The following is a 21,285-nucleotide window of genomic DNA, read 5'->3' on the forward strand; positions in this document are numbered from 1 at the left end:
CTGGCAGAGGAGGAGGTGGTGTGCTTTATCAGGGATCAATACGCTGCTGAAGGAAGGCAGATAAGGAGGTCCCCAGTAACTGAGGGATTGGTTTCCTGTCGGGGCCGCTCACACTAAAAATGTAAAGTTACAGCACTTTGAGGCACATAAAATGAAAGGTCTGCTTGCAGATGACGGCAGTGCAAACGTGTCCAATTAATGTTTAAAACACGTTTAAATCATTTCCACTCGTTGTCTGATGGTAAAGAAAGCTGTTCCCTGACTGACCAGTTCTCACACTGGTACCTCGACTTTTTTCCCATCAGCTCACTGACTGCAGGAACCAAACTTGTCTGCGTTCGATTTGCAGTTGGAAACACATCATTTATAGATTATTCTTTATGAAGCTGATTTGGTTAACTTATTAGCAAACAGCTGCTCCAGCAGTTATGAAGCAACATTGTCACCCTTGATGAATGTAAGTCTGATATTCCCTCGCTTTGAACTCTGTTTTTGGTCTCCACCGCCTAATAAGTGAAATAACCCACTTTACCTGCTAAATGCTTCACCATGTTCACCGGCTAGTTGTGCTAACTGTTCCTGTCTGCTGTTTGGAGCTGAGCAGGCAGTGTTCAGCGGGTTTACTGAAGCTTTTTATAGCTGGAACGATGCTTTCAGAGCGGTGAGAGTGAACCGAAACATTTACCTTCAACAGCAAAACCAAAACAATAAGCTGAAAGAGTCCAAAATGCTAATTGTCTGTGGTTTCATCACGACCCCTCAGACATTAGACAGCCATCTGATTCATATTTAATCTTAAAATATTTATTATAGCAGCTATAAATACCAACATCAAGTCCTCAAAATGTGTCATATATTAGATTTTGGCACTTCATAGGATCAACAGAATTGCTGATAGACGAGAAAAGACAAATCCAAACAAAAGGAATCTTCAATAAAGAAGCACTTCAGGTATTACACTGCCTGATATGGTCATTTTGGGTGTCATACAGTGTTGTAGAGTCAAATTATGGTATCACTAGTCAGCAGCCAAAAAATGATTGTTGGCAGAAACAACTGTCATTCTCTGCCAGCCACTTTGGCAGGTATCCGGCTATTGTTTAGACATTTTCTTTTTTCTTTTTTTTGCGTTTGGTTTCTCACCTTCTGCTTGCCTGAGAACGCGTGGTAGTAACACGACACATAAGTCATGACGGCCTTCTCATCTGGCCTCAAGGTGCTAATGATATCTGCCCGGAGAACAGAGGAAGGGGAGGGAGGACAGAGAAGAGAAAAATGCACAAGAGTAAAAGAGTGCAGAGACAAAAGGGCCAGCAGGGGGTGTAATCACAGGAGGAGGCAAGAGTGGGGGCACAAGGCATCTCCAGTCCACCTACAGGTTGCCTTCAAGTCGGTTTTCATTTTTCGGACAAAATATTGTGATAAAAGTGAATGAATTTTAAGTGGGAAGTGGAGTGAGTTTTGCATAAATATATTCATGTGTACACACAGGAGTATTTAAGTAGCCGAGAAGTTCAGGGTCAGCTCAAGATGCAGTTTAAATAAAGTGCCTCCAGCAAAAATACAGCCAACGATCTGCTCTCAAATATCTGACAGTGACTGTAAAATATGGAGGATTAACTCAGTCGAACAGCGGCCAAAATTACAATTCTGTGATATCATTCAATTTGTGCGGAGGGATAACTTTTTGAATTTTGTATTTTGTGACTGAACTCAGTCCAGCTTAATTTAAAACCCAGTCATGTCTCGTCCTCTCGGATCTATGATGCAATCCAGACTCCAGCTGTTGCTTGGCTGCTCTCAGTGAGGCAGACCACACCTCTCCACTCGCAGCAGTTATAAACACAGACATTTTTGATCTGAGTTGCTTAAACACAGCTGTGTTGAAATGCTCTCTCTGCTGCTGGGCCTCTTAAATGAACCTGGCTCTTATATAACCTCTCCTTTCTGATGCTCTGCTTCTCCCCTGACTGTCTGAGAGGACGCACAGGGTCTGGCCACAATCGGTCCAATCCTTTTCTCCGCTCTCCAGAATCTTATAGAAATATAAAACCCAATTCCAAAAAAGTTGGGACTCGTGTTCCTGAGTCCATGCAGTAACATCCTTCATCCAATCATGTGTTCACAAAGCGGTGAACCTCCCTCCATCCTCGCTTGTGAGTGACTGAGCCTTTCAGCATGCCCCTTTCAGACCCAATCATGACACTATCAGCTGTTACCAATCAACCTGTTTACCTGTGGATGATCCAAACAGGTGTTTTGCTGCCCATCAGACCTAAACTGCTTCAGGGAATCCCACAGAACAACAAAGGCTGGATGACCCTCCACTGGCCTCTAACACCCTCAGCCCCAACTCCATCCCACAATCCAGCTACAAACTCAGTGGTGACGGCACCTTCGTGGTGAACCCTGGAACAACCTCCCACTCTCTGTTCGACCGCCCCCCCTCCCTGAGCTCATTTACAACCCGCTCCTTTATTCCTTAACATCTGCATCCAGCTGAATTCTGCCCTTCTGTCAGTCTCATACAGCTGACTGTCATTGCTTCAGCTGTGTTTGCCACCCAACGTCTTCACTCATTTTCTCACATTTTCATTGTTCTTTGCACTTCGGTCAAATCATATTGTTTTCAAATGAGCTCCATAAATAAACTTGGCGGCACAGTCTCAGTGTTCGTGCTCCGCTTCAAAGTAGCCGTCAAGCTAACAGACAATCAGTCATTGTCTCCCCGACACAACACTTCTTTCTGCAGAGGGACAAGGAAACAGACTTCCCACTTAAGCCCGACAGCACGTAGCTATTAAAATTAAAAGACAGCTTTCTGCTCGACTTTGGAGTGCCGGTTTTAATTTCGTTCATTCTTCCACCCTCCATTTAAGCTGTCGCTCTCAAGGCTGAACATAACCATCCATTTAAATGGTTACATCTCCCCCAGCACGCCAAACTTCAGGCTAATTTGTTTCTCTCCGTCAGCCACCATGGCTTTTATCACGGGCAATCATCATCATTTATCAGACAAACTTCGCAGCACCTCCCACTCCGCTCAGCTTCTGTTCAGCCGAACAAAACCCTAATCAGGGGTGAACGTGGCGGCCTGCAGCACCGTAACGAGGTCTACTGGAGATACGCTTGTGCTCATTGCCTCTAGGAACAGAGTGTTTGTGGTCCCATCATGCATTTGGTGTCGTGAACCATGCGGAAAGTGAAAGAGGGTGAGCCCTGCAGGGGGTTCGTTGTGCACTGCAGAAAGAGAAGGGTGCTGTTAGGAGAAACACACGGAAGTAGAAACGAGGGGTGAGGAAGAGGAGGAGGAGGAGGAGGAGGAGGAGGAAGAGGGAGACGCTGCATCCAGGATACCTTCTGGGCGCCTGAGAAGGCGTGGTAGAAGCTAGAGACGTAGGTCATGATCGCCTTCTCGTCCGGACGGGCAGTGCCCACAATGTCTGCGGGGGAAGAGAGGAGGTCAGGGAGGGGGGTGGGGTGGGGGGGTGGGGGTAGGGGTTGAGGTTGTTAAACAGAGCGCTGATAAATGAAGACACAGGAAGTAGAGCCGGGGTTCAGCTCTTCACATAAACAATATCCAGAGTGGAAAGAAAAACATGCTGTGTCACTGTCCAGATGTGCCTAACGGGGAGGACTTGATTTAACGTTTGCAGCCTTCAACACAGAAACACACACACACACACACACACACACACACACACACACACACACACACACACACACACACACACACACACATCAGCAGAAACGTCTACAGGCTTTCATGTATTCATAAGGCGAGAACTGCATCATTACACTCAATGGAAAAAAGGATGTGTGTGTCTCCCTCTGTGTGCACAGCCGCCTGTCTGAGCGCTAAGACCAGAATATAACCTCTCAGAGAAACCTGCCCGAAGACCAGCGAGCTGCAAGAGTCCGTCTGTCATCTGGCATCACGTGTCTGGTGCTAATATTCAGAACTTCATCAAGGTCAATTTTTGGGTCTGTTTTCATAGACAGAGGCAATTGTTGCGGTTCAGCAGTAAACCCGTAAAGTGAGGCTCTGCCCATTTTCACACCCATGCACACCTGGCTAATCGCTGCAGGAAAACAGGCGCGGCTGAGAGATTGTAGGTTTCAGGAAGCTATAAAAAATGGGTGGTGCAGGCTTCATCCACATCCTGAAAGGAGGTTTTCATCACCTTTTAGACCTCTGAACAGCACGTCTGAGAGAGTATATTTTGGTCTTTGAACACAGGAAAATGTTTCTCCTCCTCATCATCGTTTGACACTCTTCCTCCCGGCCTGCTCACCTTCGGCGTCCAACATCTTGGGGATGTCCAGGTACTTCTCCGCCACGTCGAAGGCCGTGTTCAGGTTGGTCATGGGGTCGTCCTGTCAACAGCAGACCATCAACACCTTTAGACTTAAGTCACTGAAGCAGCCTGGCTCTAAAGAGCGAACGTTTTACAGCAGCAAGTTGTCATTTGGAAAAGATAAACTTGTTTTTCTACTTTTTGTTGCTCATAGACTCAATAAAATCCTGTCACATTTTAAGCAACAGAGCTATTTATTGTAAATACATTTTCAAAATTAACAAACTGATCATTAACAATTCACAATTAACTGATCAGTCAGTTGATTTGTCATTGTTTTTCTAGCAAAAATGGCAAAGTGTCCATTTCCACGTGCTGCTTCTCTTCGTTTTATGAGAGTAAGCTGAAGATCTTTGGGCTTTGGACTATTAGTCAGATAAAGTGTGAGGACGTCAGAACAGGTTTTATCAATTTATTTTAAACAAACAGTTTTTTAATTGAGGAAATAATAATAAAAACAATCTGCAGTAGACTTGTTTTGTAGGAGCACATTCACTCAATAAGAAACAAATGGGCAATTGTGCAATGACAAAAAAATGAAAATATAAATGAATGAGAAATAATTTTTCTTTCCTTTTCATATTTTATCATTTACCAGGATGAACGCTTTGGTTTTAATAATCAAAGCACTGTTTACTGCCTGTATCTGCTGTTTCAAAGGTAGCAAAGATGACAGAAATCTCACAAAATGAAGCACTTGTGCTCCTTTACGCTCAGTTTTAACCAACATATTAATGATTTTGCTACCAGATACTGTACATGGGGTTACTCAGGGGCACAGACTTCACAGTCAGATAATAACATTATTATGCATCTCTGTGAAGCTGATTGTGTCTCAGCAGGATAATCTAAGACAGGAGAGCTGACAGCTGTTGTTCCCCTGGTTTGATCAGAGGAGCTCTTCCACTTTGTGCCTGTGTTGGTTTCACTTTTAACCATTTGAAATGTGGTGAACTCATTGTGGTTTCTCCGTGTGTTTGCCATAACGCTCACTCACCTTGCGCAGTTTTCCGTAGTCAATGAGCTCTGGACGGTGTCGATGAATGAGTGCACAGAAACCCAAACCATCTTTCCAGCTGAAACACACACACAGAGGGAAACACTTGCGATGAGGCTAAAAGTTAAACACCAAGCTGAGGAAAAAGGAATCTGACTTTAATCTTTGATCGAGATCATTCCCCTCCATCTGTCTCCCTAATTAGCTTCAAGTCACACACCCACATCCTCCCAGCAGCACGCGGTGTGTTACTGTAACACAGCGGGAAGCTGACCGCTATCAGCACAAATGAGGGAGGATAGGTTATCTAATGTACCACACAGTCCAAGTCTCCAATTAAAGCTGCGCCACAGACTCTGAAGCTGGAGAAATGACATGCCTTAGATGCTTTGTCATGATGAGGTCAAGTTCTTGAATTGAGTCAAGTTATTTTCTGACAAGAGACAAGTTTTCTTCACCTCGTGCATTCTTTGTTTCATTTTAAGAAAAAACGCAGTTATTGGACATCTATAGATTTGACATCCAGGTCTAATGTTAAACAAGACAATGTTGGTGAGTGTTTTGGAAGAAATTCAATCTACAGTCTACGATGTCAAAGGAAATCAGTGTTTTACTCTTGGAAGAAGGAAAACTGACCCCTCAAATTATTTTCAAGGACCATGAATAAATTGTAAATTGCTATCATTTGGCTTTTGAGGTCCAGATTCTGGAACACGTTCAGAGACAAAGACATTCTTGCTCGGCCACTTTGTACAATGAACAGACACGCTACTAGGGGACTGGTTTACTTTCATTTTCCAGAGTAATTTTCTTGGCACGTGGTCTCAGGGCGACTTACTGACTTACAGATGTGATCCAATTCTTTCAGAATGCTTCAGCTCCAGCACAATATTTATTTAGACATTTGCTGTATGTATTCACAACACTTTTACGCTGTGAATTTTGGACATTAATACTACACATCGCTGTGTTTTGCCAGAAAATTAAAGATGTATTAAGTGATTTTTTTCAGGTCACTTGCGTAGACACAATGTTGACATATCATCACCTTAAAAGGGAACACAATAAAACAAAACAGCTGACCATTTCCACATGCAGCAGACACAGAGCAACATTAGCATTAATTTGAAGCCATGTTTCTGTCCACATTCTCTCCCCTTTAAGCTCCGCTTTGGTCTCCGCCAAACCCAGAGGAAAATATCAACATCTTTAGCCGCTAAATGCTCCACTTTGTTCACAGGCCTATAACCAGCTGTGTCTGTCTGCAGTTTGATGCTGAGCAGGAAGTGTACAGAGCTAAAAACAGCAGCCGGCTGTGGCCGAAAACACAATGAGAGCGGAGAGAGTCAACCAAAACATCTAACACTGTCAAACCAAAACAAAGAGTTAAAGGATGCTTAAAAGCTCAGAGCTGCAAATTTTCTGTGGGTTCGTCACTATAAGCGACACCTTTCACATCAAACATGGTGATTTAACTTATTATTAATATAAAAATACTGATCGTAGCAGCTTTAAAATTTGCTTAAGCACTAATTTCCATCTGCAGAAATGAAGGTTAAGAAAGATAGATTCAGTGCTTGAAGAGAAACCTGCAGGATCGAGACCCGAGTGAATCAATGTGCAGGGAAATATACAGTATACGCTGCAGTGACATCTGGAGTTGTGTTTGTAGTTTTATTTACGCCTCAAAAAAGACAAACCAGATGTGACGTATGGGAGAGCGGCCAAGTTTAACAACAAGAATTATGAATGTCAGTCCTCGTTTTGACTCGTAAATGTTGAAATGTATATTTAAATGTGGAAGCCGCTAAATTTAAAATCTGCCAAAAGGTCAAGAACATTACTGTTAAATCAAATTTCGTCTTGACATCAACGATCATGTGTCTATTTAGATGGAAGACATATTCTTAGTTCAGCCTTCTGCGGTTCATTGATTAATGGCCTTGATGCTGAAAGCAGTCTGTCTGTAAACGCAGCATGATGGGATGGTGCAGTGCGATCTCAATCTCAATTTGGAGGCATTCTGGAGGATTTACTGGCGCTCTCTTGCTCGCATGGCAACAAATTAGTGGGATGGGTTATTTAAATGTATTACTTGCCATAAAAAGAGAGAGGGGCTTCTTTTACAAGGCGGCTCTGACACCTGAAGCTGCAGCACCTGAGTGCTGGATAAAAAAGACTAAATGTGCCGCTCTCGTCTGTCAGAGAGGAGCCACATCAAAGGCCTGGCCGCTGCGTCTGCCCCGGGATCATCAGGCCTCTCCCTTTACCTTCCTCTCAAATGACCTCCCCTCCACCTTTCTTCTCGCCTCAGCTTTCATCCACATCTGAGGATCGGAGTGGTCTTCTTTCAATAATTCAACACGCATGGAGGCTTCCTGTGACGCCGACTGAGGCCGAACTAAACCCACTTGTGGCAAAAGGAACAGACACACGGGGGTGAAACATGGATGCTAGGATCGGATGCTAACACCCCCGTTTCCTGTTTGATCTACTGTGTAATAAAGGCAAAAAATGCTAAAAACAAAATCTTTAAAATATTCGGTGATTATTGGATTAGTGGCTCATAATGCAGCAGTTACATATTGAAGACAAAGCATTCATATATCCTTGCTTGTTTTGAACCGCTGGCTCATTGTGGCCTTCCCATCCAAAGTGAGGAGGTTCAGACCAAATAAAACTTCAGGTGAGATGATGCACCCCTGCTCTTCACATTCTTCGGTCTAATTTTCGCTGCTTGACGCGGATATTTGACCTCTTTGCGTACACTTCCACACTCTCACCTCGTTAAGTGTAACTGCGTCTCGGCATGTGGTGTAAAATAACCTTTTCAGTTGCTCATTATGTCTTCCTCCCCAAAGCCGTACCTGATGTGAAAGTTTTGGATGTTGACATTCTTGTAGGGCGCAGTCTTCCTCTGGCACCACAACAGGAGGCCTTCTTTGGCAGATGTCTCTGCGGTTGGAGAAAAGGGATCATTGTGAAGTTGGAGAAACTCTCAGGCTTTTACTTTGACCGACTGTCGGCTAATCCCTGTTTAGTGGTGGATTAAGTGGAGGTGAAGCGAATGGGGAGCATGTGTGATTGTTGGGATGTTTCATGCTCTCGTGTGGGACATAGAGCGGTGTCTGGTATTGGTTTGTACACAAACAGTAAATGTTAAATAGTTCAAAACTCACTACATTGGAATCTAAAGCTTAACAAATCAAGGATGATCACTCCTGACATTTAAATTGGATTACATCGTAAGCACATTATACAGTATACGTTAACGGAGGAGAGGCGCACAACATAAACATTTCCACTTCCAGAGGAAGAAGCAGTGAAACGTTCACATTCAAATGAACATGCATGAGCCCGAGTCTGTATGTGGTGCCGTGCTGTTTTCTTAAGGTCTGTGAGATGCGTCACAAAGCGGGAGCTCTTTTCAATCAAGTGAATGAATAAGAGGCATGTGGAAACGTGCCCACACACACAAACACACGCACAAACACACACACTCACACTACCTTCCACAGAAATGTCTTGGATGGCGAAGCGGAGGATTATGGTCCAGATCATTCCCAGGGTCATCTTAGCGTTGCCATCTACGATCTCTGAAAGAAGGGCAAAGCAATAACATTTTAGGCTTTTGGCCATGCGGGCTGAGACGGCACCTTGATCTGCATATTTTGGTCCAAACTGAAACGTCTCAACTATCCATCCATCCATTGTCTATACCCGACTATCCCTTTCGGGGTTGCAGGAGGGCTGGAGCCTATCCCAGCTGTCATTGGGCGAAAGGTGGAGTACATCCTGAACCGATCGCAGGGCAACATATAGAGACATACAACCGTTCACACTCACACTCACACCTAAGGTATTTAATGGATATATTTTGTACAGACAATCGAGGTCATGTCCTGAATTTTCATCCAGCACCATCATCAGGTCAAAATTCTGGTTGGCTTGTGTACAAATACGTGCGAAACTAATCACATTCCCATTAGCCTCTGCTGTACCCTGTCTTCAGTTCTACTTAGTGTTTGTATGCTAACATGGGAAACTGTGATGCTGAACAGAGCAAACGTTATACTTGCTAAACATGAGCATGTTAGCATTGTCATTGTGAGCATGCTGTGTCTTTACACTGGTGGAGGATGAAGGACGACAGAACAGGAAGAGAGAAAGACAGATAGTACATAATAGTGTGTACAGATATGTATTGCATTGCTAGCTAGCTAGCTTTTAATGTCCAATGCTAGTTTTAATGTCTGACGCTTGACATGAAAACCACTGCTGACTTTTTTCCACAGAGATTTATCATATGTTGAACGGTAGAGTAACTTCAAATTTCTGGATTTTAATTATTACTGCCAACAACAACGAGTGCAGGAGAAAGAAATAATGCCCCAATACACAAATATGGGCATAAAACAACTTTTGGAAAGCAAATGTGAAAGAAAACGTGTCCGTAATGTTGTCAAAGCATCTTCTTGAAAATTACAGCCATGTTTTTAAAACTGTACGATGTGTTAAAGAGCACCTTTCACAGGCCTTTTGGCACTCCGATAATCTGTCAATTCAACACCAAAACACACATTGTATAGTACACTACTGTCCACACAGGCTCAGGTTCAGTGAGGGGGAACTACAACTGTGAGCGCTAAGCTCTTATGAATGAAACGTGTGATGATTCAATCATTTGAGGCCGAGGCTGTTAAGCTGTCGATCAGCTGTGTGCCTGGACTTGGAGGCTGTGAATGAACTGCCTCCATCCAGTCCTCTCTGTGTTGTCGATAATGAAAATCCCCTCTAACAGGTCGCTCTGTTTGCCCGCCTTCAATAATCATTCGTTTCTCCCTCTAATCCAATAAGGCATGGGGCACGGCAGCTCCACAGCCGCTCAACTGTGATGGACAAACTTGGACTGCGAGTTGTCAGTCAGACGTCTGTACGTGTAACGCGCTGTGAAAGACAGCTCAGATTGAATTAGGAGGCAGAAAAAGTTGCGCTCGCTGGTTCGGCCTGACATGCAGATGCATGCTGAGATTAGTCCTAATGAACATGACTGATCAACCTGGGGGAGGAACACAAATCCTGTTAAATCCATTTCAAACTACAACCCCCCCCTTCACCCTCCTTCATCCCTCACCCACAACAAACCCCCCTGATGAGTCGCATGAACCTGAGCCTTCAACTAGCCCCATCCCACCGCCGCAGCTAGCAGGGAGCTTGGCTGCTGGGCCGATCCACCAGGAGGGGATTCCAGGCAACTAATCTGTCTGGAATGCTGGTCTGGCTTAGGAGCTTTTATACTGGCCTCAGTGCACTGCAAAATAATCTCCATTTTATGAAGTAATTTTTGTCCTTTTTTGAGCCAAAGAGTCTTGTTTTCTTAAAAAAGAGTGAAGGAAACTAGAAGAATAATCTTAAAAAAATGAAGTAGCTGAAATGTTTAGTTAAAATCTAATTAATTCAAATTAAATCAAACAGTCTCAGATGTGAATGTTTGCTGGTTTTCTTTGCCTTCCACTGAGATAGTAGTTGAAATGTTTGTAGTTTTTGTGCTGCTGGAGTTGCACAGGGATCTGTGCTGGGCCCTCTGCCCTCTGCTCATCAGATGCTTCTCTTTTTGCAAGCACCATAATAATATTTAGAATAATTACTAAAGACACGGACACAAGAACACCTCCATGGCCTGAGCAATTAGTGTGAGCGGTTTACTTGAATTCCACATCCATATTTCAGAAAAGATTATAATAATATATTAGAAGTTTTGAAAATTTGTGTAAGGAAATTATCTGTGTGAGATCTAACCTTGAATTTGCAAGTTTGGTCTGGTGTCCTTATAAATTAAAAGATATAGAAAAAATTAAGAAGGCAAAACTGGTGTGTTGTTTGGAGAATACAGACATCTCCTTGGGCTCTGGGAAGATGTTTCATTACTTTCAGACATTTTATAGATCAAATGATGAAGTCCTAAAGAGCCATTTCTGTTGACTTCCTTTGACTTCTGTCAAGATTAGAGCTTTTTGTCGTTTCAAATCTGTCAATAATATTGTCAATATGATACCTGAATTTTAGTAACGATACTAAAACGATAACTTGCTACTCAATGTTGTATGTACATGTAAACTACCGTAATAGAGGCTTTTCCTTTAGGAGTTAAAATTGGCAAAATTAAATTTTTGGTGGCTAGATTAGAAACAATATGAAAATACTGTTTTGAATTGGAGACAAAAAACTTAATAATAGACAAAACTGTTCAAACACGCTGCATGAGCAGGCAGACAGGAGAGTCATAAATCCACGCAGAGGTAAAAATATGTGAAGGATTACAGATTTTTTCAGTTGCAGGTCAGCATTTGTTATCAAAACATTTTCCTTACAAGGATTTCTTCTGTCATGGTTTTATCTGACAATGAAAGATGCAGAAAAAGCCTCTGAACAGCAGCGTTAGATGGGTCAGAGGTTATTTAAAGGCTCAGTTCAACAAAAAATTCCAAAGAAGCATGTTTTCCTCCCTTACATGTGCTGAAGTAGTTCCAGCAGGGATTGTGGTCAGCAAAGGTTTGAATTGTCCAGAGAAACCAGGACGTTGTCTCTGGTAACACAAATTCCTGCAAAGTTTTTCAAATGTCATCTTTCAGTGCTTTGAGCAACACAATAAAATGTCTGTTCTGCTGCATTGTGCTGCAGAAGAAATCTCAGAGACCGATATCTCAAAAACTTGGCACTCAAACAGAAAATATCTGCATGGCTAAATACCACAAGGGGTAAGTAGAAAAACATGTATATTGTGTCAAGTGACCCCGTAAGAGCATTTAAATATTCAGAGATCACTTAGTGGACAGTTGGGAGTTTCTGTTTGCGACACACATTTGCAAACTCTGTCAATTCCAGAAAATGCCAGAGGCGTGTGTGTGGCTGTGAAAGAGGAAGACGGAGAGAGAGAGAGAGTGAGAGGGAAATGGGAGTGTTTACTCGGCTAAAGAGTTGTTTACTCTCCGATGGGAGGAGGACGGACATCCCCAAGTTATTTGTGCTGAACAATGAGCAGCTTCAGCCCCTGAGGGGATTGCTGATCCTAAGATCTGCTCTCAGAAAATGCACTGCAAAGCACAACCGGGCCGGAACACTCTGGAATAAGGATCTCATTAAACTGCACAGCAGCCAGTGTCACTGCCATGGGAACGACAGAGAGAGAGAGAGGGCCAGAGTCTACGCTATACATAACTATGTACACCAGATTGGTAGAGACTGATGTGGCTGATGGCCTCACTAAAATCAATAGGTGGCCATCTGAGATGTAAACAAACTTGGAGAAGGTCAGGTGACTTTGTGAAAAATCCCTGACCTTCATCTCCTGACGGAAATGTCACTATAAGACAGGTGTGACATCACTCACCCTCTGCTCCGATGGACACCAGCTTCACTCCTTTGCTGGCGATGAAGTCGAGTGCTTTGTTAACGTTGGAGATCTTGTGGACTCTCATCTTGCCTCTCTCTGGTTTGGCCAAGCGTTCGCCTAGACAGGAAAACACAAAAAGGCAGACAGATAGATGATGGCTGGCATGTCCGGCAGGTTCTCTAAGTGCTCGTCCTTAACACCAATAAGATTTTGTTCTGGAATAATACATCAAACAGAAAAAAAAATGGCTCTAAGACCAAATGCATTAGATTGTAGGCTATGTTGGAGCACAGCTTTCCTCAAAACGAGCATAAGTTTTTCAACATTTCATGGTATTTCTTGTTGTTTTAAAGCATTTTGGGAAATGTGCTTCGTCGATTGATACCGTTCTCACATCCATCCGGAGAAAATAAAGCTACAACCAGGAGACGACTTGTTAGCTTAGCATAAAGACTGAAAACAGCTATCCTGTTTCTGTCCATAGGTCAGGCTATCAGCTGTCTTTTTAACACTTACACGCAAGATATAATGTGTTAATTAGTGATCTTCGGATGTGCTGGTGGCCTGACAGTTGTTTCCCTCTGTTTCAAGTCTTTGTGCTAAGCTACGCTAACTGGCTGCTGGCTGCAGCTTCATATTCAAAGACACACTGAAACAACTTAAAATAGCTCTGATGACTCATCTTGAATAGTGAACATACATTTCTTGAATCTAATGTGATTTGGGGTGACTAGCTAACTCAAGCCATCATATACATAAAACCACACCTGACCGTTAGCTGGTGAGTTGTAGGTATATCACAGTAGGCGATGTGTGTATTGAGTCACACCTGTTTTTCAGTAATCCAATCACATTTGAAATTTGATGCCTAGATGTTCTGTTTCACTTAGAAATGCATCACATTAAAAAACTAAAGATGTAAATTCAGATTCACAGAGATGTGAGAGTGGTATCAATCTTTTCTTATAACCTTCAGCAAGAAAGCAAACGAGCATATTTCCTTTAAGGCTAATCCAAACTCAGCATGGGACAGTACTGTCCATGCAAACTGTTTTCATTCAGGTAATCCTGTTGAGTAAGAGTTTACCTGAGATGACCTCCAGCAGCAGCATGAGTTTCAGTCCATCCCGGAAGTCTTCCTCGATGTTCTCAATCTGCGTGCCTGCTTTCCTCAGGTGAGAGTTACACCAAGCTGTAAATGTCTACAGAGATGGAAGAAAGGGAGAACAACAATCATCAGCCACTGCACTTAAAAGTCATATCATCTGTTGCAGCAGCCAAGTTTGATTGTGAGGCCACCGGAGTCTCTTTATGTTGATAGTGAGTTATCAGTTTCACACTATATTCTACAATCTGTTGACAATGGCAGCACTCCAATGCATTAAGCCCAGCAGGGCTGACCTCATCAAAGGCAGAATTATGTTTGGGTCAGTAAACATTAGGGTAGCAGCTTGAAATGAGACTTCAAGCCTTATCAAGTTTTTCAGGCACAATGTTGACCATGTTCACCACTTTAGTTTAGTATGTTTACATCTGCTAATCACAGCTGAGACTGATGGGGATGTCATTAGTTGAGGGATAATATCAGGATTTCTTTGCAACCTAACTCAAAACTACAAATGTCAAACTCATGGTGGTGCTACAAGACAAATGAAGGGATCACCAAAGTCAAGAGGACGCACTGTCTGAGAACCACGAACATCAATACCAAATTTCACGGTAATCCATCCAGTTGTTGATGACATATTTCAGACTGACTGACTGACTGACCATGCCGAGCTAAAATCTCTGCTTTACCAAAACACTAAATCAATACCAGCTCACTGAACCAGGCCTATTTACTGATAAATATGTTTCCTGTTGGTTCATTCACATGCTCCCGCCCTTTCATGGGAGTCTTTCCTAACAAGCTTAGCACACTGGAGCATTGTGTACTGTATACAGTAGGTGTAGCAGGCCTGGGATTCTCTGGCATTGCTGGCATGCAAACATGCTAATGGAAAACATCTGGAGCAGGATCTCAGCTGCCCAACAGGAGCTGGCATGAGGAGTGGGCCCGCCATGCACCCTGCTGTGAACGCCTCTTTATGAGTTCCCGGGTTAATTACACCCAGGGCCGAAACACCAGGCACCATGTTTCCACCAGAGAGCCGAAGGAGGACCTGCAGGAGCAGAGCCAGGCTTTTATGAAAGCCTGCACTGTCTTTCTCTGGCCTGCCTTCCTCTGCCGGGGAACAACAGCCACTTAAAAGTCAGTGGCGAGCTGGTCCAGAGCACTCGTGGAACTTCCGTGATGAGATCACTCTTAAAGTGGAGCGGCATGAGGTTTACACGACTATCAATAAACTGGAGTGTGGAAGAGCCGGCTTTCAGATGGGTACGAGCGCGCTGGCATGTGGTGGAGTTCCAACCAATGAAAAAGCCAAAGGAAACTGAGGATACTGTAGAAGATGTGGAGGGAAAAGGGCAGATTACATGGTGTTTTATCTCCAAGGTTAGAGCTGACAGAAAAAGACCAGCACTGAGGATTTATGTACCACTGGCAGGCACACGCCCTCTAAAACATTCTGTATTCCTCTAAAGTTTGTCATGATTTAAGACAAGCTCCAAAAGGCACTAAGATATTTCAATTAATCCTAATCAATAGTCCCTTTAGCGGCTTGCCAAAGATTTTAAACTGTTGAGGCAGGGCTGTGGTGTCAGCAGCCAACATGAAAACTGTATCATTTAATCAAGTGTTGAGATAAGGCTGTTTCTGCTTCTGCTGAATCAGGTTCTCACAGCGTTGTGTTTTTTGGGGTTGTTTTTTAGTGCACAAGGTAATTTTTGACATGTGTCAGATTCTTTCCTCTCTCCCTTCCCTTTTTCGTTCAGTTTCCCACCACTTAATTAAACACAAATAGCCTTAAAAAAATGAGGGAAAACTCTTGCAAACTCTGCAACCCCGAATGCCCGCAAGAGGTAACAGAAAACGTTGACCTATAATACACTGATATCCTGTTACCATACCATCAGCAAACTGCACAAAGCCTTGAACAGAAGCATAACAAAATGAAAGAGACCTCCTTATACCATAATTTAAAATAAGGTAGAAGGTATGAAGGCGAGCGGGACATGTGTGTTCAGTAGATACAATGAGAGTATCTTTACTTAAAACTCCTGCTTAGTGCAGCCTTAACAGGACCGGACAGCTGAAAATGTTAAAAGGCTTTGAGTGGAATATGGAAGCCCGTAGGGGACTTTATTGAAAATGATAATGCAAACTTGAAAATGAAAATGTAATTCCATGATAGCCTTACAATTTTCCATTTATGCGTGTGTTATTTGGGTCATAATTAAAATGAAAACACAATAACCCAATGTGCATTTTCATTTCCTCATATGCTTGTTTGGCGACCATATTAAAATGAAAACGGAAAAGCTTATTCTGCTCTGAAGTGGACAATATTCGAATGCAATGAGAGAAACAGCGTTGCCAGTCTACTGAAAATACATTTACTTATCAACATGCACTGAAGTGACAGAATGAAAAGGCACATTTCTGACAATTTGAGAATGAAAATGAAAACAGCGTCGGACGACTCATTTTCAAAGACTCTGAAGCTCTGAAGTGGCCATTCTCATCTACATATCACCTGTCAATCCTTTCTAAATAAAAAAAAAGTTGATGAAGGTATAACCTACAAAACAACTTGGTTATGTTCGGAAAAGATCATGGTTGGAGTTAAAATAGATCCTTTCACAACGTTAACCACGTGTTGGAAAGGCTTACTTCTCCCATGTGATCATGTGTCAGGTCTTTTCCCAGAGTCACCAGGTGTAACATCAAGACTTTTTGTTCCTGTTCTGATGTTTATGGGTTCTTGTTCTTCAGACTCGTGCAATTCAATGTTCTTTTTATGCAACAGGATTTCTCGAGTGCAATTTCCACATATGGCATTGGTAGTTTTCTCATAAGAATACTGCAGTAGTATTTTTATGCCAATTGGTATTTTTATAATCTGTACATAATGTGCAGATACAGAGTATAGTTGATTCTTTTTTCTGTGTCCTGTATACTCTTAATCTTGACCCTTCTCTGCCACTGTTTTTGCTGGCTGTAACGACTTAATTTCCCCAGTGTGGGATCTATAAAGTCTTATCTTATCTCACCTTATTTTATTAGCATGAAAATAAATAAACTGATATCAGTCCAAATGAGAAGTTGTAAATATAAAGACAGTAAAAAAAACAAAATGCTTGTACTTTTCTCTTCAGTTTGCTTTGTCTGAATTCTGTCAGGGCCAGGTTTGGTTTGATGACACTGTGCTATCTTAAGGAGTAAGACAGCCCTTGACCTCTTCTTACTGTAGTAGTGAAATTATCTGGGCTTCCACAGTGCAAAGAGCACAGTTGTGAAAACGACTAAAAGTTCACAGAAGGAATGTTAGCTTGTTAAATGTGCTGGAAGGAGGGTAAGTCTGGCTGCTCGGGGCTGGGTGACAGGCCTCCTCCTGACAAGAATTAGCCGGCCCTCCTGCAGCTCCTCTAGCTCTCTGGGTCACTGTGGAGTTTGGCAGCAGCGCACTGCCCAGGCTGGCAGCCACCTGCACGGTCACATGACCCGCAGGCTGTGTTATGGTCAACACTCCCAGGCCCTTCAGGTGTTCTGGGGCTCTTGGCAGGGCACGACACTGAGTCACCGGTCCACCGGTCACAGCGGCAGATTACTGCATGAGCAGGACAGTCCGACAGGGCATTAGGATGAAAATCTAATCTCACTAAATCTCTAAATGATGTGCTTTGCACAAAAAGTATGAGGAATATAAACAAACTTTGGGAGGCTTACACTAAAACAATGCCTGCAAGGTTTCGCGAGAGAGATACATTTGCCAAAGACTTCGAAGTCTTTGGCAAATGTATGGATGTAACTGAATTCAGTTAGGTACATCCACTGAAGCAGCCAAATGGATTTTTTAATATGAAATATGAATTACTAATAAACCTACTTTTGTCCAGCCAAATTTATCTAATTGTGTTCATTTAGAATTACCTGAACTTTAGAGAATAACTTGTGACATTTCCAAATCCGAGGACTGGAGTGAAAATCAACAAAATCAGCAGTGAGACCTAAAGATGTCCGAGCCAATCCCTGTCAGATTAAGTCGGCTGCAGCTGTCATTTCAATGTGTCAGATACATATTTAATCAACATCTAGGTAAGCATCAGATCAGGGTTGGTTTAGGAAATACCTAACATTTAAGGATCAGGATCTGGGCTGAAACTGCTTCATCAGGACGTCCCTAGTAAGAGCACAAGTGAGAGTTTTTCCAGTTGTCTGAAAGCTGCATTGCTCTGTAGTTTACTGAGGCTGCTGATGGTGGAGAAATCGGTCTCTCTGTCTCTTCTGCATTAGGTTTCTGTCTGCACAATTGTTCCAAGGTGGCTGCAAATTGGCAGGTCTCGTGAGTGAAAGCTGTGAAGGTAAGGTAGGTCCTATAAAGTAAAGGTAGCTGTGCTGCATGGAGAATATCTCAATCTGACGTCAGTTTACCGACACTACCTCCAGCTTACAGCGTGATGCATACAGTGCTTTACTGTGTATGGAGCGTGTCATGTGATCCATGTGCACTCTCTGTGTGATAATGTCATCCTTGTACAATTTGTGTCAGTACAGTATGTGCTGTGAAGCTCTGTAAGCTGTTAACATGTCTTCTGCTCCACAGTCACAGAGTTTGTTCATCCACAACGTGCCAGTGAAAATCACTCTCATTACCGCGGCTTAAACACAGTCTGTCTCAGCTTCGGCACAACATGTGTAAACGGAGCTAAGCGAAAGCGCGGCCGACTGCATCCGCGGGGGGAACTGGAGGGTCGTAAATTTTGAGGGCCTCCTCTTCTCTCTTGTCTCTGCCTCAGCCTCCCAGAACTGAGGCGGGCTGCAAAAACAACAGGGGTCGAGAGCAGGAGGAATCTGCTCCGCATCAATTTCAGGGAAAGCTGCCAGTCAGCGTCATTACAGCTACATTTTTCCCATGGCAACCCCTGAACGCAAAGCTCAGCAAGCACACTACCTGAAGCCAGCTAGCCCTGGTTCTCTGCTCAGGCTGTCTATATAAGTGCTCACTAGTGTGTTTAACTGCGTTTATACAAACACATGAATCATTTAGTTTATAAAAATGCCAGGAAAAAATGAAAAATGACCATCGCAATGTTCCATTCCCACGGTGATGTCTTCAAATTGCTTGTTTTGCTTGACGAGTCCAAAACCAGAGATATTTAATTAACAATTACACAAAACACTGGAAAGCAGCACACTGGAGAAGCTGAAACTGGTGGTTGTTTGGAATTTTTGTGTAATAAAAAAATTAGCTATCAACTAACTTGATAAGCGTAAGATGAGAAGATGATTCGACTTTCGTGTTTGTGCGCTAAATACACCAGTTAGCATACCATGTAATCTGGCACAAAGCGCCCCTGAAACCACGTTTTTATACTTCGTTTCTTGTGTGGATTAAACCAATAAGCCATAACTTGTTGATTACTGATGTTCAGAGGTGCTGATAGCTTGATTTTGTTAACTTTGGACAGACCCAGGCTAGCTGCTTCCATTTTTTACGCTAAGCTATGCTAACCGGCTGTGGGCTCTAGCTCATATTTACCATGCAAACATGAGCCTGGTATCTATTTCTGACTGTTGGCAAGAAAGTGAAAAAGTGTATCTAAGTATATCTCCCATTAAAAACTATGACGCATGAAGGATTGTTCTTGGCTTTGGGAGCTGTCAAAACAATCCCAATTCAAGGTCCTCTTTCTAGCTTTTTCCACTGATTTATACACAATCTTCATCAGCAATCGCTCAGTTGTAATGGAGATGGATTGTTAACATTATAGTTAAACCTTTATTTAACCAGGTAAGATCACAAAATATTATTTTCAAGGGAGCCCTGGCCAAAGATAGCATCATATGTCTAAGAAGATAAAACATTCAAGCTCGGAAGCTGTTCGGATTTCATCTATAGCACCTTATAGGCCTGCTGTCTTAAAGTGAAGCATGAACCTTCAATCTTGATCTTTCATGTTAAAGGCCTACGAGGACAGTGTTGCACTGTTGAAAGCTCTAGAGAAAGCAAATATATATTGGCTCAGCTAAGCCAGAAGCATAAAGAGGCCAAAAACACCAGAGAGAGGCAACAAATCTCAATCAAATCTAACCAAAAAAAAAGGAAAAACAGCCTTTAGAGACAGAATATTTTCACATTCAACTCGATTAATAAAGGGTTTATTCCCACCAAACCAGAGCTAGTGATTGTTGGAACAATGGAAAGACTAACCAACATGGTTTGGTGAGATTTATTTGGTTTCTGTCGAGCTTGAATGAAGTGTATTTTATGATGAGTTAAAGGTAATGTTAGTATTGGTTCAGGGAAAGATAGAAACCTGAATTCAGAAGGCGTATGGTTGTATTTTTCTGTTTAATAACGTTTTCTTGACATTTTATATGTTTATTTTGTTTATTTATTACTGTAATAAATAAACGCCTCCACATCTCCCAGCTGACTCTACGGGGGGGGCGCCGCACACACACACCTGCGCCAGTATATCAGCAATCTCCAGCTATTGAGCCGATGTGGAAAATTTTGACATAACGCACAACCTCATTACATAAACCATCTTAGACAATTCAGACAAGCTTTACCTTTCTCTACCTCCTCCTGCTGGTACCCATCACATATAGTTTTTCCCTCTCCACGCTCCTGCTCCTTTCCCCACCTCTCACTCAGCTCCCAGCCTGCCCCCCTCCTCCACCATCGCCTCCCTCCCACCCCATTAATCAGCCTCAGTTAGGAAAATATTTCCTGCCTCTCTGCCAGTTCCATATTAGTACAATCCTTTTACTGAAACAAGCCAGCTCATGAGTGCGAGCCGCTGCCATATCCGAACACACAGGCAGGCGGACAAGTCGAGGGGAGAGAGGAAAGGCAGACATTGCTGGCAGAGCGTCTGACACAGGAAGGCGGTTTTCAACACAGCGGCCAGTTTCTTAAGCCCGAGTCTCCAGCCCAGGGTACCAGAGGGCCTCTCATGTCCCGATGAAACCTCAGAAACAGGCAGATAAATTGCAAGAAAAACTCCTAGAAATAATATCTTTCCAGCGTCTCCTCCAGAAAATTCAACAAAGCGGGGAGGAAAGCGCCGAGTGAAGGTTGAAGAGGGGAAAACATTTCTCTTTAGACTCACATCCACAACGTAAAAACCGCAGTGCCACCCACAGCTCGAGCCGTAATGAGAATAAAAGTCTGGTTGAGTTGTGGGAAATCAGCCCATGGGGGGTAAGAGTGTTGTTTCTCTCCTGTTAAGTCTATCTCTGCTGCTTTTGTCTCACTGAGGCTCTTGGGGGCCAGAAACTGCTGGTGGAAAGAGTTTCGTGTGCCAGGAAAACAGAGCTGCTAACAGCCACAGCACCTTCCTCCCTCCCAGACTCCCAGATGACTTCCTGATGTGTGATGGATTAGGCGTTTCACCAGACGGGTTCACGGAGAGCGTGTTCTGATTTA

At 43.1% G+C, this 21,285-nt stretch overlaps 1 protein-coding gene across 6 annotated transcripts in view; it reads right to left on the reverse strand.

Annotated features, from left to right (window-relative positions):
- The window catches only part of actn1 (actinin, alpha 1), a 55,263-nt gene that overhangs the window by 15,512 nt on the left and 18,466 nt on the right, over positions 1 to 21,285 (reverse strand). For 3 of the 6 annotated variants that reach the window (XM_070978908.1, XM_070978911.1, XM_070978913.1), the window contains exons 2-8: positions 13,836 to 13,950; positions 12,746 to 12,865; positions 8,865 to 8,951; positions 8,223 to 8,310; positions 5,356 to 5,434; positions 4,296 to 4,377; positions 1,144 to 1,229 (exon numbers count right to left, since the gene is read on the reverse strand). In XM_070978908.1, the coding sequence (XP_070835009.1) occupies positions 1,144 to 1,229; positions 4,296 to 4,377; positions 5,356 to 5,434; positions 8,223 to 8,310; positions 8,865 to 8,951; positions 12,746 to 12,865; positions 13,836 to 13,950 (657 nt within the window). Of the gene's footprint in view, positions 1 to 1,143; positions 1,230 to 3,357; positions 3,444 to 4,295; positions 4,378 to 5,355; positions 5,435 to 8,222; positions 8,311 to 8,864; positions 8,952 to 12,745; positions 12,866 to 13,835; positions 13,951 to 21,285 lie in introns of all 6 variants that reach the window. The other 3 variants (XM_070978907.1, XM_070978912.1, XM_070978909.1) reach the window with 1 other exon arrangement.

Source organism: Chaetodon trifascialis, chromosome 14 (assembly GCF_039877785.1).
Source record: "Chaetodon trifascialis isolate fChaTrf1 chromosome 14, fChaTrf1.hap1, whole genome shotgun sequence".
NCBI lineage: Eukaryota > Metazoa > Chordata > Actinopteri > Chaetodontiformes > Chaetodontidae > Chaetodon > Chaetodon trifascialis.